Consider the following 19635-nt stretch of genomic DNA (forward strand, 5'->3'; position numbering starts at 1 on the left):
TGGACTTATTTCATAGAAAGTATGACTGAGTAAGCCTATTGAGACCGTTTAGGAGGAAAGTGATGCCGTCAGTACGATTAGTGTTGTGACAAGTGTGTCCAGTCGGACACAGAAGCAATCCAAATTTGAGCGGCAATGACTAAGGAAGGAGAAAGGGAGTAGGTAGAAGGTGGCACCAGACACTGTTGTAAGGGCGGCCAGTGCAGCAGTAGAGGAAGAGCATGATAATTCTAGCTCTACACAAGGCTTGTGGAAGAGGTATTGGTTTTGCCGTTGGTTGTGAGAAGTCAGATTTGCTGCTCGTGAAGATCAAGAAGGCTGAAACTGTTGCTTTAAGAGAATTGGAGACGTGTTTGACATCTACAGACTTAGTTTCACATGAGGTTGTGAGAACTGAATTGGTTGATATGTTTAACACAGGAACTTTTTGGAGGAGGAATGTTTTAGAAACTCAAAGAACATGAGAAAGAAGAGAACCACCTAGATCCAATTTCGGCTTTGTAAGTTAAGGTTTCTACATTTGTTAACCGTGTAAAGAAATGATAGACTACAGGGTTACATAGAAAGCTTTAAAGCTGGGATGGGTGAGCGGGTGACGACTGTTTCGACACCACCTGTTAAAAGATCATTCTCTGATGTTGTTCAATCGCAGATGAGGGTTATATTGATAGATAAGCCTTCAGGGGTTACCTTAGCAGCTTTTAGAGGCGAAATCATTAAACAGTTAGAAGATAGAAAGGATGGCTTGCAAATAGTGAGCATAAAATAAATAATTACTACTAATATGCAATTTCTAAATCATTTTTATCATAATGTTACCTACTTTAAGACAGGACAGTTGCACTGTTTCCATTTGCATTCTCTTTTATTTCTAGCTAAACTTTTAAGAATCCTAATATCTCACATTTCCTTGTATAAACTTGATCGCTTTCAAAGCCTCTTCTACTGCAGCTTCTATTGATCATTCTAGCTCAATTTTTAATCATTCCTTCTATACTCAAGGTAACTTTCCTCTTCTTATTTGTTCTTATTAAGCCTCCATTATCATTTCCTGTTATCATTACTTCTTCTTTTTCACTTTGTCCATTTAATTTTCTCCATCTAACATTTCAGATGCCTCCCCAGCCTTTCATTTTTCCATTTTCTGTATCCGTAACTTCATTTCCATATAGAGGTGGACTTCAACACGTCTAAAATACTATTATTTTAACATTTATTTACACTAAAATTAATAAATTTATTAAATTTAAATATATAATAATAAATTTTAAATATATATTTTGTTTCAGAATCTGAATGCAGCTAAAGTATCTTTCTTACCGGAACAAGAAAAAAATAAATTAGTTAAAGTAATAAAAGATGCGTATAAATTTGAATAAACTAATTATTTATTGCAATAAGTTAAAGTTATTTTTTATATCTTATTTTTGTTTATTAAATAAATTTTAGTACTACTTCAAAATTAAAAAGAAATACATCATTATTATTTTTACAATCATTTGGTTTGTGTTAATTGCTTCCCCATATCTTTATATCATTCTATAATCTTTGGTTTAATTTCAACATTTTTCATACGTTACAAAATTTCATATCCCATGTCCAAGCTTCAAGCTTATCTGACGATATCATACATGCCAAAAAAAATCTTTCTAACACAAATTTAAATAATCCTGTGGTAGAGTCTTAAATAATGAGGTCTTATATCGTTGTAATATATTGAATGAAAATTTATAATTATTATTATTATTACGTTTCTTTTTTTGTTATTATTCCATTTTTTTTTATAAATTTCTATAAATGTAGTGTATTCAATATGTAAAGAGTGATTACAAATTGCACGGCTAACTTTTCGAAGATAACCAAAAATAAGAAGAAAAAAGTTTGTATAAAATTTCATGCAATATTTTTTTAACGATTATCCGTTAAAATATACATGCATTTACTGAAAAGTAAAATGATATAACTTATCATGAAATGTTATCTGTTTGGAATTATTAAAGGATAGAATATTTACTGTGGAATTTCAATAATTTATAAAATTTTTATTAAAGTATTATTACATCAATTCATTACAGATTATAACTTTCAATATACGATGTGTGTGAGAAAAGTAATGAGACTGACTTTTTACTTACCAAAGTTTTTTATTTTTTTCAAACAACAATATTATCCCCTTCAAAGTAGTTCCCTTGGGCAACTATACACCGGTAGAGTCGTTGTTCCCACTCCTGGTAGCAGCGCTGGAAGGCTTCAACTGTAGGGTTTTTAACTGGTCAGTCAGTCTTTTGAATGTTCTCCAGAGTTCCAAAATGACATCCTTTTAAGACACATTTCAATTTCGGGAAAAGGAAAAAGTCACAAGGACTCAAATAAGGTGAATAAGGGGATTGAGGAACCGTAGGAATGAGTTTTGAGGTCAAAAATTCCCTGATGGAAATGGCCGTGTGACACGGGGCATTGTCACGATGAAGCATCCACTTGTCTGCAACGTCTGGTCTCACGCGAATCACTCTTTTACTGAGCCTTTCAAGGACGCCTTTGTAAAACGCTTGGTCAACAGTTTGTCCTGGAGGAACAAATTCTTTATGCACGATACCACTACCGTCAAAACAGCAAATTGGCACGGTTTTGATCTTTGATTTGCTCATTCGACATTTTTTCGGTCGAGGAGATGACGGAGTGCGCCGCTCTTCGCTTTGTTTTAGGATCGTACTCAAATATCCAGGATTCATCACCTGTGATCACACGATTGAAGAATTCTTGGTCGTTGTCAATCCTCTCAAAAAGATCAACGCACACGTTTCTTCGATTGTCCTTCTGTTCCGTTGTGAGGTTTATCCACCACCAATTCCGCATGTCCAGATGGTCTGTCAAAATTTGATGTACAGTGAAAGCGTCATTTAAATGTTCACTCATCACCCTTATCGTTAAACGACGATCTGATCTCACAAGAACCCTCACACGCTCAAAGTTTTCGTAGATTTTGAAGTTGAAGGTCTCCCTGAGCGAGGTTGATCTTCAACGTGTTCTCGGCCTTCCAAAAATGATTTTTACCGGCGGAAAACTTGTGCTCTTGATAAGCAATGTTCCCCATACGACTGTTTCAACTTTTCAAAGGTCACACTCGCAGATTCCCCAAGTTTAACACAAAACTTCATAGCACAACTCTAAATTCCGATGCTCCATTTTCGTAACCCACAACAAAAATACAACTTCACTGATGGCGCTGTCAAAAATAATGTGTTGACTGAACGGAGTTGAAACTCGTACTGAACATGTGGAAGGGATGAACAAACCGGTCTAGCACAGACCGGAAGACACAGCGTTGCTAGGTTGCTCGCAGTGTTAAAAAATCTCATTACTTATCTCACACACCTCGTATACTGTCCAATTAGTTATCACAAATTTTTTTTCTGCTTTATATATTTGTGTTACATTAATAAAAACCCGATTTTATTAGTTTTTATTTACTTTTTTTGGTTTTAATACCATTAATTTCCCAGAATTAAATTCCCTACAAGTTTTGTTTATAAATCTTACGCATTTATTATTCATTTTACAAAACTAACTCCAAATCATTAAAAAATTCTATTTCAACATCGATTTGAAGAAAGTAAAAGGAACTATCGGCAATTAAGAAACAGGAAGTGCAAACTGGCGAAAGAAGAGTGGATTAAAGAAAAGTGTTCAGAAGTGGAAAGAGAAATGAACATTGGTAAAATAGACGGAGCATACAGGAAAGTAAAGGAAAATTTTGGGGTACATAAATTAAAATCTAATAATGTGTTAAACAAAGATGGTACACCAATATGTAATACGAAAGGTAAAGTCAATAGATGGGTGGAATATATTGAAGAGTTATACGGAGGAAATGAATTAGAAAATGGTGTTATAGAGGAAGAAGAGGAAGTTGAGGAGGATAAAATGGGAGAAACAATACTGACATCTGAATTTAAGACAGCATTAAAAGATTTAAATGGCAGAAAGGCTCCTGGAATTTTTCACTTTATCCACCCCTCTGATTTTTAACATTCTCCTATAGCACCGCATTTCAAAAGCTTCTAATCTTTTCTTCTCAGATACTCCGATCGTCCAAGTTTCACTTTCATATAAAGCGACACTCCAAACATACACTTTCAAAAAATTTTTCCTGACATTTAAATTAATTTTTGATGTAAACAAATTATATTTCTTACTGAAGGCTCGTTTAGCTTGTGCTATTCGGCATTTTATATCGCTCCTGCTTCGTCCATTTATCATGGCACATTTATCTGCCCCTGCTTTCTTTGTTATCGTGACTCTAACACTTTTTTTGAATTCTAATGGAAATTCTCCTTTTTCATAAATATTACACACCAGTTTGTATAATCTATCAATCGCATCCTCACCTGCACAGCGCAGTAATTCTACAGGTATTCCGTCTATTCCAGGAGCCTTTCTGCCATTTAAATCTTTTAATGGTCTCTTAAATTCAGATCTCAGTATTGTTTCTCCCATTTCATCCTCCTCAACTTCCTCTTCTTCCTCTATAACACCATTTTCTAATTCATTTCCTCCGTATAACTTTTCAATATATTCCACCCATCTATCGACTTTACCTTTCGTATTATATATCGGTGTACCATCTTTGTTTAACACATTATTAGATTTTAATTTATGTACCCCAAAAATTTCCTTAACTTTCCTGTATGCTCCGTCTATTTTACCGATGTTCATTTCTCTTTCCACTTCTGAACACTTTTCTTTAATCCACTCTTCTTTCGCCAGTTTGCACTTCCTGTTTATAGCATTTCTTAATTGCCGATAGTTCCTTTTACTTTCTTCATCACTAGCATTCTTATATTTTCTACGTTCATCCATCAGCTGCAATATTTCGTCTGAAACCCAAGGTTTTCTACCGGTTCTCTTTATTCCGCCTATGTTCGCTTCTGCTGATTTAAGAATTTCCTTTTTAACATTCTCCCATTCTTCTTCTATCTTATCTTTTTTACTCAGACCTCTTGCGATGTCCTCTTCAAAAATCTTCTTTACCTCCTCTTCCTCAAGCTTCTCTAAATTCCACCGATTCATCTGACACCTTTTCTTCAGGTTTTTAAACCCCAATCTACATTTCATTATCACCAAATTATGGTCGCTATCAATGTCTGCTCCAGGGTAAGTTTTGCAGTCGACGAGTTGATTTCTAAATCTTTGCTTAACCATGATATAATCTATCTGATACCTTGCAGTATCGCGTGGCTTTTTCCAAGTGTACATTCTTCTATTATGATTATTAAATTGGGTGTTGGCAATTACTAAATTATACTTCGTGCAAAACTCTATAAGTCGGTCCCCTCTTTCATTCCTTTTGCCCAGCCCGTATTCACCCACTATATTTCCTTCCTTGCCTTTTCCAGTGCTTGCATTCCAATTTCCAACTATTATTAAATTTTCATCTCCTTTTACGTGTTTAATTGCTTCATCAATCTCTTCGTATACACACTCTACCTCATCATCATCATGGGCGCTTGTAGGCATATAGACGTTAACAATCGTTGTTGGTTTAGGTTTTGATTTTATCCTTATTACAATTATTTTGTATAAAAGACGAAATTTAGAAACTTGCATTTACTTTCAATTGACATATTTGCAACAATTTTTTCGAAATTAAATTCCATAGAAATATCTTTTATTTATTTGCAATTTAATAAAGTTAATTTTCGGGGTAAATTTATTATTTTTTTATTCCATTTTTTTTTTGAATTTAGTATAATTTTTTTAAAACTAATATACATTTCTGTCACCTGGTTTATTCAGTTTTCAAGTCAAAAAAACAAAAAAAACAACGTAATTTTCTTCATAATTTGCAGACCAATAATTTCATTTTATTCTTGGAGCAGAAATTAAAACGAGATATTTCGGCAGTCATAATTAAAAAAAAAAGGGTTTTTGGGCTTCTTAATAATAATGTTTGTGTATATTAATTGTTCCAAATCATTTCCCAATAGAGAGTAATATTGAATAACGTTTTAAACTTGGAAGTATAAAATTATATAACGTATAATGAATGTTTTTATTATTATTTTTTTAATAAGTAATGTATTAATTAATAATCAACTTTAATAATACATAAGCACTTAGTGATTACTAACAAATCTCATTTTATTGAGTACTTAATCTAAATAATAACAATTTAATTCCTATATACGCCGCTAGACTTCGTTAAAAGAAACAAATCCATTTGTACATCGACTACAAGAAGATCGTTGTACTTTAATTTTTCTATTATTATTTGTAGTGCCACTTACGTGCTGGTAACATCTGCACCAGTCTTTCGCAAAACAAAATATTCTTCTATTAAAAAAAAAAAAATTTACAGTTCATTAATATTAATATGGATTATCAAAATTTAGTAAGTAATAAAAGCAAAAATTATTATTATTTTTCAAAATAATTAATTAAAATGATTATTTTTTTTTATTATTATTTTATTCCACAAAGGTAACGATTGTATGTGAACCGAATACAAAGAAGAAAATGGGGGAAGAAACGAAAAACTACCAATTTTTATTTTTTATTTTGATACATTCATATTCCCACCTGATTCTTATTGATATTAAAAATACATCGGTTATTGGCCCATTGGTTAAAAAATTAAGTTGGGTGGGGAATTCCGAAACAGATTCTCAGCCTATATTATAAACATCACTACTCTCAGAGAAAATGTATATTTTTATACTTTTATATTACTACCATCAATAAGAAACATTGCAAAAACAATTGGTAATATTATATGATGTTAGTGTATAATAATAATAAATTAAAATAAAAATATTAATATCACTATTTTTTATGACATTTTAGATTTTTTATAATTTTTTCCACCTTTTTTTTGATTAATTTTTTAAATTATTTTTTTGACATTTTTAATTAAAATATACTTAGACTAATAAAAATAAATAAATCTTTCTCCTATGTAAAAAATTCATTTAATCGAAACTCGGAAAGCTAGAATCCTGTATGCCAAATAAAAATAAGAAAATAATAGGAGAGAAACAACAGTTAAGTGTGAGACACAGTTGTCCAGAATACCAGTAAATACTTCTATTTCACTTCAAGTTTATCAACTAATTTTCTTAAAAGTTGAACCTCTAACGATTTAAAAATATTTTGAATATCAGAACAATTTCAAGTTGAATGTCATTGATAAAATCAATCCAGTACTAAGCAAGGATGCAACAAAAAATTATATACTCGTATATGACTAAATAATTTTAGGATTAAACAAGCTTTCAATTAAGTTATTTTCAAAATATTTACTATGAGAATATACCATAAGAATCTCCTCTAAAAAAAAAATTGAAATTTGTTTATTAATTATGTAAGATTCACAAATAAAAATGTGCTATATATATATATATATACATAATATATACATAAGATTAAAAACTGTTTTTTGAAGTCGATTTAAAATAATTTTATGAGTAAAAAACCAAGAATAATTTCTTGATATTATATAATTAACACACATTAAATTAAACTGTTTTTTTTTAATGAATGCCTATAGCCAAAAATTTCTACAATATTTTGGAGCATTATATTTAAATCAAATATTAATTTAAAAACAAATACTTAGTGCTACTTTTGTAGAAATTATTAAAGTATATTCGTTCATCTTTCCTGATTATAATTTGTTTATTAAAACAAATAATTATAATAGATTTTCATATTGATAGATTTGATAAATTCTTTATCAGTTGATAAATTTCTTTATTATTTTATCAAAATTCAATTTGTTGTGTTGAAGAATCTGTTAAACACTAAAATTGATAAAATTTAAAACAATTCCCCTTCTCACTTGGTTTAAAAAAAAATTATTTCCCTTTTTTTATATTTTTAGAAAAAACTATAGGAAAACCTTTTTGGTCAATAATTATACCAGTTGTAGACAACCTGGTAAAATTCACAAATAATTTCTGAAAATGGCATACCTATTCACAAGAAGTCAATTATCCTTACTAAAGAAATTAAGAAAAAAATAATTTCCCTTTATCTTCATCTCTCGGTCAAATAAACAGTTCCATATCAAGATGTCAAGTAAATCAAAATAGATGAGATATTCAGCCCAGAAATTAACATATCAGAGATGGAAAGGAAACACATGTTGAATATAGTTTGGCATGACCTTATCAGAACTCAGAAGCAATTTACTACTTTAAGTTTTATGAAGAAAGTGTATTGAAGGATAAGAATATGACCAGAAATATTTCTTCTTATAGAAAAGTGTTTACAGCTACAAAGGTCATCTCACACATCTCAACTGCTTTATCCCACCAACTTTCCTCCTCCAAATTCCTTCTCACCATCACTTCCAACACTCCAGACATCCATGCCTTGTTGGTCATCCACGTTTCCTCCTCACTCCTTAAATTCATTCCAACATCCTCCTAGACCATCTCTACTCATCCATTATCTGAACATGCTCGTACCATTGTAGTCTTCTTCTCTCCAAAACATCAATCACTCTACCGGTCGCCCCAATTCTTCTCTGATCTATCTCTCATGCACTACATTCTAGAAACTCCACAACTCCTGCGCAGGATATCCGCTCCACAGTCAACCGCCTACCTTCATCTCTTTTTCTAATTCCCCAAGCTTCTGACCCGTACGATAAAATGTTCTCAATAACACTCTTGTACAACCTAGTTACTTGCTTTTCCTTCAAATCACCACTAAGAATTGCACTTCTGGATAGCCATCTGCTCCAAAAGTATTCGATGACATATCTTTTACACTATTTCCTTCCTGTAATAATATAGAGCCAATGAACTTACAATTTCACAGTTAAATTACATTTTATAATAATAATAACCTAATGATATGAAAGTTATTGAACTATAAAATATAAAATAAATAAAATGTCTCTAATTCTACTACAATAAAAATACAATTAATCACAGTAAAGAGTATTTATTTGAAACTATTATTGAACCAGCGAACCAGTATTCGAATACTTAAAGATGCGTTAAGGCATGTGTTCAAACATATTTTTTTTGGTCCTCCGGACCAGATATGTGAAGATTTAATTTATTTTGACATTCTTCAGTTAAAAGACCGACCAGATTGTCTTAAAAATCTTTCAACATATCAATTTATGGCTCGATAAAGGAGTTTTATGGTTGCCAATTATCAACAGCCTACAACTTATTTCTTCATTATCAACAAATAATTAATTTAATTATTTCTCATTTATATTTATTATTGTTAATTACAACTGTAATGAATAGAGAACATTTAATTAGAATGAGAGGATCAAGTAAATCCTCTATAACAAGAATTGGTACTTTTATAGAAAAATATATTGTTTCTCAACTTGGATATTGATAATTCATCTTTTACGAATTAAATTAAGAAATCTTCAAGAGTTGCAAGGCAAATATGATGCTATTCAAACGCAACTTGAAATGGAAGATGATGAGAATATTTGTGATCGTTTACAGGTTGAATATAATTTATACAGTTTTGAATGTAAATTACAATGTTTATTAGATAATGTTAAGCAAACAACTATTGATCAAGAAATTAATGTTGTTACAGCAACTAAGCAAACGCAACTATAACCGACTAATTTACCATTTTTCAGAAGTAATATTCTTGATTGGCAACATTATTATAGTTTATTTACACACCTCCTTGATGGATGAAGTGTTAGCTATCATTAAAAATTTACCAATTACGAACGAAAATTATACTATGGGACTAAATCTATTAAAAAGGTGTTTTGACAATAAATATTTAATTGCATCTTATAATGCAGATTGTATTTTAAAACTAAATTCCATTAAGAGAGAATCTGTGGATAATTTATCATCGAAGTATCTTCATATGTGAATGAATATCAATGAATTTATTGTTGATCAATTATTAGCATCAAAGTTAGATTACAATACCTCCAGATTATGGAAGGAGAAACTTTCAACTCAAAGATTCCATAGAATTTCTTGAATTTAGAAGACAGATGCTTGAAAATATTAATGCAAATAAGTCAAACAAGACATATTTCCATGGGACAACAATACATCAATTGAACTAATTCCTACATTAAACGTTTTAATATAAATACTAACAAGCAATATAAGGCTAGGCGATTCTTTCATAAATGCAAAGAAATGATTTTTATCATTGGAAAGAAGGCTAAACAATGATCCCATTCTTAAACGTGACTATTCCACTTAACTCCGATGATTTGTTAATAGACAAATGTTATTTACCCCATCACCCGTTATTTAAATCAACTAGTCTAACAATTAACTTCAAGTGGTCTTTGATGGTTATGTAAAACCACTACGGGTTTCTCTTAATTATACTCTACTAGTCGGACCGTTCAACAAGATTTATTTCCTATACTGTTAAGATTCCGAATTCATAATTATGTCATTACCTCTGACATAAAAAAGATGTATCGACAGTTACTAATTAAATCTAGCGATTCTAATTTACAATGGATTCTCTGGCATAATAGGTCTAATCCATGTAGAAGGCAGACTTCAACGTTCTCTCCTACGATATCATGTTTAAACATCCTATTGTATTAAATCCGAGTGCGTACATTACAAAATTAATTATTAACTCTGAGCACATAAGATTCTTATACTCTGGTGTATTATTAACATATCATTCATTGTGACAGAAATACTGGATAATAAATGCAAAAAGAATAATTTCATCAATCATTCATAAGCGTTTAACTTGTTTAGATTTGATGCAAAAAATCAATCCCAACAGCTTGGTCAATTATCGCTTGGTAGAGTGATTCCTTCCCAAACATTCTCTTCTTGCGCAGTAAATATTATAGTGGCCCAATTATAATCTGTCATGGTGAGCAGAGATGTAAAACACTGAATAAGGCTTACATAGCGCTTTTTATATATTTAACCACTATAGCTATTCATTTAGAGTTAGTTTCTAATATGACTTCATAATCATTTATTTCCATCTTCAAAAGATTCAATTTCATGTAGAGGTATACCTACTAAAATATTTTCTGATAACGGTGCTAACTTTCATTCTGCTAGACATATTTTCTACAACTTGTATCAACTTTTAAAGTCAGACAATATTCAAACCTTTTCTACTTCACAAGGAATTAGTTGGTCATTTATTCCTCCTTCATCTCCTCATTTTGGTGGTTTATGAGAAAATGCAATCAAAAGTGTCAAATATTATATACGTTGTGTAATAGGATAAACAATTCCCAACTTTGAGGAATTTTATACGCTGTTGACATAGATTGAGGCTTGTTTTAATTCTCGCCCTATTTTTTCTATTTCCACAGACCGTAGAGATCCAGTATCACTTTCTCCAGGACATTTTCTCATTAGATATCCTCTCACATCTTTACCTAAACCCAATTATCATAAGATTGAAATTACGTGATTATGTAGTTGGCAACTGCTCCAAAAATTTATACAATCCATTTGGAAACGATGGTCAAAGGATTATCTATATTATCTTCAACAACAAAACAAATAGTATTTTCCCACCCATAACTTTTCGGTTGGAAATCTAGTTCTGATCACCAACAAAAATACTTCATCCGTGCATTGGAAGCATGGAGTTGTAACTCGGGTTAATCCGGGTTCTGACAGTTTAGTCAAGAGTTTTATAATTACAAACAGCTTAGTGACCCATTATATTTTTTACCAACTTTTAAGGATTAACATAAATTTTATTATGTAAATAAATAATTAGATAATTTAAATGTCAAATGCCGTTTGATTTAGTACATTATCTTATGATTTTACGTTACGATTTAATCTGTTAATTTATTTATTGTTACAAGCTTTCCTTTTTTTTCCTTTTCCTGTTTAGCCTCCGGTAACTATCGTTTAGATAATTCTTCAGAGGATGAGATATCTTTGAGTGTAAATGAAGTGTAGTCTTGTACATTCTCAGTTCGACCATTCCTGAGATGTGTGGTTAATTGAAACCCAACCACCAAAGAACACCGGTATCCACGATCTAGTATTCAAATCCGTTTAAAAATAATTGGCTTTACTAGGACTTGAACGCTGGAACTCTCTACTTCCAAATCAGCTGATTTGGGAAGACGCGTTCACCACTAGACCAACCCGGTGGGTTAATGCCATGATACTGAAGCCTGGGTTGTTACAAGCTAGATACATATCAATATAACTATTGCATTATGTTCATATTGCTCTTTATATGATTTACAGATGGCTATTAATTACGTACATGAATGAACACACATTACAGGCATACACACACACACATAAAACACAAACATACATGTACATTTGGCAGGTTACCATGTGTGCATTTAGTGTGTTACCCAGTGTACGTTTAACATGTTAGATACACTAACCCGGTGTACATTAAGCAGGTACAGGTACATTTAGCATGTTAGATACACTAACCCGGTGTACATTAAGCAGGTATAGATACATTAGCAGATTACCTGATTTTCTAGAAAACAATATTAAAATATTGCATACTATTGCAACATAATTGCATTTATTATAAATGAATTATTATTGATAAGCAATTTATTGTATTTAAGCTCTGTAATTATTATTATTATTTATTACTAATTATAATTGTATTATGTACAACAAATGTGATCACAATTTAAAATTATTAATTCGATAATGCAACTGTAAATGATATGTAAAATTATTTTTTCTTTTTCTTTTTCTTTCACTGATATATTTTATAAAGAATCATTATTTCATATTATTATCTTATAATTATCATGTTATTATACAGCGTCTTAAATCATTTTACGTTGCATGTTACATACTTATATTTATCTTGTTAAACTTGTCAAGATTACCAATAAAGATTATTAAAATTATTTCATTTAAATTTATGAAGGAAAAATCCTTGGGATTTTGAAGGGCAGTTAAGTTCACTCTCATGTTCTTGTCATTTATTATAAACAAATTATATAACTGTTTCTTTTTATTTATGTAAGATATATTATATCTGTTAATTATATTTATTGTAAAAATAAACTTCATTTTATGTCATTATTAAAGCAAAAAAAAAAAAAAACCGAAAAATTGCATAAAAAGAAGTATATTTTTACAATATAATATGTATTTCTTCTTATTATAAAACAGCTGTAGAACTATATTAACATATATGAGAACATGATAGTGAATAAGTCTTCACATGTCTCAATGATATTCCCATATATGGTCAAGTCATCTCCTACTGCACCAGCCATGAGATACTTTATCTTACTATAATTTATCTTCAAACCCACTAATAAAGGTTTCATCAATTTCCTTATCATATAGCTATAAACACAATGATTTGAAGCAATGATGACGCGATCATGTGCAAACAGCAATGTATATATATATATATTATACAATTATATAATATAAACTTATTCAGCCATTCCACAAACTACAGAATTAAAGAAGATTCTTACCCTACTTTTTACCACATTAAAGCCCTTTCGAGCATAAGCCCATCTTCAGTAATTTTTTTCTAAATTTTACTTTTTACATTTACACGATATATAACACGATACGTTAAAATTTTTTTGAACAAATATCTGTTAAATTAATAAAAAAAAAATTGTTTTTTAAATTTAAACTATTATAATATTAAAACTTTCTTTCCCATGCTATCTACATGTTAATACAGTACTGCACTCGTTATCTAATTTGTTTAAAATTCGTTATCAATTTATTTACCAACTAAAATAATATTTATAAGAATGTCCCCATAAAATTCTGTCTGCAGATTCATTAGGCTGAATTTATGATTATATTTATATATAAATGTTTGAGAGGAGAGTGGAAGAAGTGTTAGGAGAAGACCAATTTGGTTTCAGGAAAAGTATAGGGACAAAGGAAGCAATTTTAGGCCTACTAGTAGAAGGAAGATTAAAGAAAAACAAACCGACATACTTGGCATTTATAAACCTAGAAAAGGCATTTGATAACGTAGACTGGAATAAAATGTTCAGCATTTAAAAAAAATTAGGGTTCAAATACAGAGATAGAAGAATAATTGCTAACATTTACAGGAACCAAACACCAACACTAATAATGGAAGAACATAAGAAAGAAGCCATAATAAGTAAGGGAGTCCGACAAGGATGTTTCCTATCCCCGTTACTTTTTAATCTTTACATAGAACTAGCAGTTAATGATGTTAAAGAATAATTTAGATTTGGAGTAACAGTACAAGGTGAAAAGATAATGATGCTACGATTTGCTGATAATATAGTAATTTTAGCCGAGAGTAAAAAGGATTTAGAAGAAACAATGAACGGCATGGATGAAGTCCTACACAAGAACTATCGCATGAAAATAAACAAGAACAAAACGAAAGTAATGAAATGTAGTAGAAATAACAAAGATGGACCACTGAATGTTAACAGTACTGCCTGATTCTTAATCGCTTCTTTCGAAACATACATTCACAGGTGGTTCAGGAACCGGAATAATTTCACTGTGAGCTATAGGCCTGATCTTAGATTGTAATGAAGGATATTTTACAGAATATTTAGATTTTTTAGAAATTCCAGACACACTTGTTAAGCAAAAATTACAATTGGTTAAATGATCCTTTGGTTCACGCCAAACCCAAGGTATACCAAAAGGCAAAGCCTTTTGTGTACCTTTCAGCCATCCTCTTAAATATACAGAACAATTAGTGCGTACTATATGAGGAGCCCACATCTTATCTTGATCACCTAATTTATACTGAAAATAGAAACGATATGCTTTTTTAATTAAAGGTGTAATGGTTTTTCAATTTAATTTTATGGTAAACTCATCACATGCATAACAAAAGGCATCCACATCGTTTACACAATTTCGAGGCATTATGAGACTGTCCTGTTAACAAACTTAAGACAACAATAAGACTGAACAAAATTAATTCATTCCTAAATCCAGTGCTTAATACAAACAACACAGCTGTTTTCAGCTGCATGTTTTGACCTGCACAGACATGATTAATCTTGTCCATGAAGGCTCACTCTTCAGTATTAGGCATGAAGTCATAATTTGTGACTATGATATGATCTAATTCTTTGTCTAATACTGTTTGTTTATAGCTTACAAATTATGTTAATAAAGTTAAACAATAAAAAAATGAGCTAACAAAATACAATAAGGGAGCTTAAAATACTAACTATATGTTGAAAAAAAAAAAAAAAATCCTGTAATTAAAATTTAAAAATATTTAAAAAATGGTGGGTGATAGAAAGATTCTGAGTTCATATTTATTTTCAGCATCATAAAAGCAGATTAAAATCATGTATTGCATGCTAGGAAACAAAAATTATGTTTGTCAGTGTTATTAAATGATCTGCTACATTCAAGAAACCAATTTTTTATTTTTAAATGACCTAAAATGTTCATTAGATTCAAAGTCCTACTTGTTTTTCCAATATATATTTTTTCACAGTTGATGTATTTTATTTTATAAATATGGTCAAAAGCGCTTTAATGTGGAAAAAGGTAAGGTAAGAATATTCTTTAATTCTGTACTTTTTTGAGTGGCTGAATAAGTTTGTATTATATAATTAACTAGATTTTACATAAAGAGGAGATATACATTTCAAAAAATTTAATTTAAATAAATTAATATATATATATTCATCATCCATCTTCACTCTCATCCTTCTACATTTTTCCACTATTCTTCTAATACCTTATCCAAGTAATGCTTAAACAGAGTGAGAGAAAGGCAGCTTGACGTAAACCAGTATTTACTTTAAAAAAACTGTGGCAGATGTTTTTTCACCTTAACAAAACTTATATCATATCTATAAAAGCAATAAATTGCTCTTTGTATGTCAGATGAAGGCTACAATTATTAATAACTTCAAACTATTTTTTTACCACCACCGAGTCATATTCATTAAGAAATAAATATTTACTAAGGTAATGAAAGAATGGCTGTAAGTTAAAGCATTAAGTATTGGTGACATAAAAAATGAATAGTAGAAAAACTGTGAAATGATTGTAAAATATTAAGCTGATCAGATTAGAGGTTAGGAGAGAGAGGAGATGAAGGAGAAAGTGTTCTGTTTTATGATACTCATTTTATGATCAGCAGAAAAAAAACCTAAAAAAGGTCAGGGAATTGAATAAAACTATGAAATGATTGTAAAATATTAAGCTGATCAGATTAGAGGTTTTAGGGAGAGGAGATGAAAGAGAAAGTGTTCTGTTTTATGATATTCATTTAATGATCAGCAGAAAAAAAAAACCTAAAAAAGGTCAGTGAATTGAATAAAACTGTGAAATGATTGTAAAATATTAAGCTGATCAGATTAGAGGTAGGGAGAGAGAGAGAGAGAGAGAGGAGATGAAGGAGAAAGTGTCCTCTTTTATGATATTTAAATGATATTCATTTAATGATCAACAGGAAAAAACCACCTAAAAAAAGTCTGTGAATTGAATGAAAAGAATTTTTCTGGAGAGGAATATACGCAGCATGCATGATAATGCAACACACACATACAACACACACGCACACACTGGTATAGTTCAGGCTCAGCTACAATATAAAGGCTTTGCTAATGACCTTTCGTTTAATGCTGCCAAGATACCTAGAAGATATAAATACAGATATAAATTTCCTGTTAAAAGACATGTGTTTTGTTACCATTTATTTCTAAGAATTGAGTCTAATTTCTAATATTCTCTCATTTTTAAATATAGCATTAAATCTAACTCATCTTCCTCATTAAACATTTTAACTAATTCATGTTTGATTGATTAAAAAACCTGTTTTTTTAAAATAAAATTAAAGTAAAAATCTACAAATAAATATTCTTGAAAATTTCAAAGGTTTTTTTTTTTATAAAATGACCACCACATATAGTTAATTTTTTAATAATTTTTGAATGAGCAAAATAAGAACATTATTTAATAATTAATCTTATACTTGTTTACAATTTATGTATCATCTGTGCTGTCATCTAGGGCCCTTTTATTATTAAATAAAAAATAAAAAAATGAGAAAAAGAATTCTTTTTTACGTGTTACCTGCTTTACAAAATTAGTGTATCTTTCTACATAAGAAATTATCAATCATACAATAAAAATGTTTTTTCTTGGATTGGTTTCTTTTTCTGTTAATTTAAACAACTACATTATTCTATAAATTTTTATTGATTGACTACATAATACAGTCATTAAATTATTATTATTATTTCAACCAGTCTTTCCAGTTTGCTGCCGGATCTACGTGTATGTATATAAGTGAATGCAGTAACTGCAAACCTTACCTTACAAAAGACTAAACAGAAAAAGAAAGAAAGAATACATCTTTTTTGTGATACATAATTTTTATAGAGCAGCTGATTTTCATACTGACCAAAAATACACACATTCATTATACTGTTTTTTTTTTTTTAGAAATATCTTTCTACGTATGTAAATATTTAAATGGCTATTTTATTTATGTTTTTTTTTTTTTTTTAATTTTTATTAGGTAGAACTACATGTTCATCTTGAAGGAGCAGTTCGACATGAAACACTTTATGAACTGTTAAAGTAAGTTAAACGGTTTTTCTATTGTTAAATATACATATTTTTTAATATTTAAAATTTTTCATCAATTTCATACTCTAGGATTACTGGATTTTCTAGTTTAATAATTCATTTACAGATAAAAAGTAACATTTCAGTCAAATTGAAACAGATAACATCTTTATAACTTAATTTTACTTCACAAATAACTAAGTTATTTTTTATGTATTTTTTTAGATAATATTATTAAAAATAAGTGTGTGATTTTTTAAAGTAATTTCTAGCCGGTTAGTTATAACATGGTACTGACTACAATCGTCATTAATCACTTAATGCCAAACGAATTAAGTTAGCTACCCATAGGAACGACACACTCAATGGTTTTATAAATCTGATACACATTTTATATTCTTTTTTTTTACTCTGATATATTTAAAAGTAAACATTAAATGAAAACTTGCATACAATAACTTAATTTCATCCAAAATAGCTTCCTTAAGCTATTTCTTTTATAATTTATTACCGCATTGGCTAAAAAAAAAATTGTAAAAATAAGATAAAATAATACATAATAATAATAATAATAATAAGGAAAATTCAAATTATACTGTAGTAATTACAAAAATATATTAGACAAATCAGACATTCAGAATCAAATATAGAACATAGCCATTGTATGACATACAAAAATAGATTCAATGTTCAAATATCCTTAAAAAATCAGGAGACACACAAACAAAAAAAATAAAATATATTTATCATAAGTTGCAAATCATGTGGACAAATAAGAGGAACATTTCTTTCTTTTCTTTCTCTGAAAACTGAATAAAGTAGACTGTTTAACCTTAATTGAAACATTTAGAAAGTATATTTCTGTTTTCTTTAGATATAGAACTTTTCACATCAGCACACTAATGAAAATTTATGCTTTAAAATTATCAATCCTGTATTACGTTTCTTTTTTATAACAACACAACAGATGAAAAGATGCAGTAACACTTCTGAAAAAGTCTTACAGGTGGATTTTTTAGTATAATTAGCTAGTTGTCATTTATACTTGGTTTTTTTTTTTATTTTAACTAAATTTCATCACGTTTATACTAAATAAAGTAATAATTGTACAAAAAAAAAATAATCAAAATAGAAAGTTTGTTTTGAACTAAGTTATGGTTTATGAACTTATAACTTTGGATTTTATTAACTAATAGCTATTTTCTTTATTGCTCTTTTTCATTCTGCTTTTCCTACTGTCCACATTTCCTACCAAAATAAAGTGCTAATCTTCACACAAATATTTTTCTAGTCCTTAAATCTATACTTGATACTGGCAGATTACTTTATTTGCAGAAATAAAGTTCCTTTATTTCTTTGTTCTTTATAGTCTGCGTATTTTGTTCATCTTTTGTAATTTTATCTAAATAATAAAATTCTTCAATTTCTAGTATATTGTTGTTCATTATCTAATTTTTAATTATTTTTGTTTTTATCATATTTCATCACCTTTATTCTAGACCTTTTTGTTTTCTAACTAATTTTCTCTCCTAAAAATAAATGGATGTCATTCAACATTTTTATAAAAAATAAAATGGTATAATTGTAAGAGACAGAGAAAAAAAGAAAGAGAGAGGAGAAAATGAATCTTGTTTTAAGGATTTTTTAGTATAAAAAAAAGCTGTCATGGCAAAAAATGTAAGAACATTATACTACTATATTGATAAAATTAAATATTACAAAATGAATAAATTAAATGTGTAACTTAATACTCCATTCTAGTAATAGTATTCTTTTTAACATGTTCCAAGTTCCTTATCAGTAGTACATTTGTTATTATTATTATTACTACTAAATATTCTATTGAGTAGGTTGTTATGGAAAAATCAGATGCTTGAAAATAAGCGTGTACCTGTTTATTATAAATAGTAATTAAAAAAAAAATAGCAGTAATAACTTTGTTATTATTATTATTACTACTAAATATTCTATTGAGTAGGTTGTTATGGAAAAATCAGATGCTTGAAAATAAGCGTGTACCTGTTTATTATAAATAGTAATTTAAAAAAAAATAGCAATAATAACTTTGTTATTATTATTATTATTATTACTACTAAATATTCTATTGAGTAGCTTG

The 19635-nt window shown here is 29.3% G+C and overlaps 2 protein-coding genes across 4 annotated transcripts in view; both read left to right on the top strand.

Moving 5' to 3' along the window:
* The window catches only part of LOC142332954 (adenosine deaminase-like), a 48699-nt gene extending 47201 nt beyond the window's left edge, over positions 1–1498 (top strand). For both annotated transcript variants that reach the window (XM_075379672.1, XM_075379671.1), the window contains one exon: positions 1290–1498. In XM_075379672.1, coding sequence (XP_075235787.1) covers positions 1290–1379 — 90 coding nt within the window. In that variant the 3' untranslated portion in view covers positions 1380–1498. The remainder of the gene's footprint in view (positions 1–1289) is intronic.
* Positions 1499–6247: 4749 nt separating this feature from the next.
* Positions 6248–19635, top strand: part of LOC142333234 (adenosine deaminase-like) — a 49200-nt gene continuing 35812 nt past the window's right edge. For both annotated transcript variants that reach the window (XM_075380217.1, XM_075380218.1), the window contains exons 1-2: positions 6248–6391; positions 17470–17531. In XM_075380217.1, the coding sequence (XP_075236332.1) occupies positions 6374–6391; positions 17470–17531 (80 nt within the window). In that variant the 5' untranslated portion in view covers positions 6248–6373. The remainder of the gene's footprint in view (positions 6392–17469; positions 17532–19635) is intronic.

The sequence above is a fragment of the Lycorma delicatula genome, chromosome 12, assembly GCF_047948215.1.
Source record: "Lycorma delicatula isolate Av1 chromosome 12, ASM4794821v1, whole genome shotgun sequence".
In the NCBI taxonomy this organism is placed as follows: Eukaryota; Metazoa; Arthropoda; class Insecta; order Hemiptera; family Fulgoridae; genus Lycorma; species Lycorma delicatula.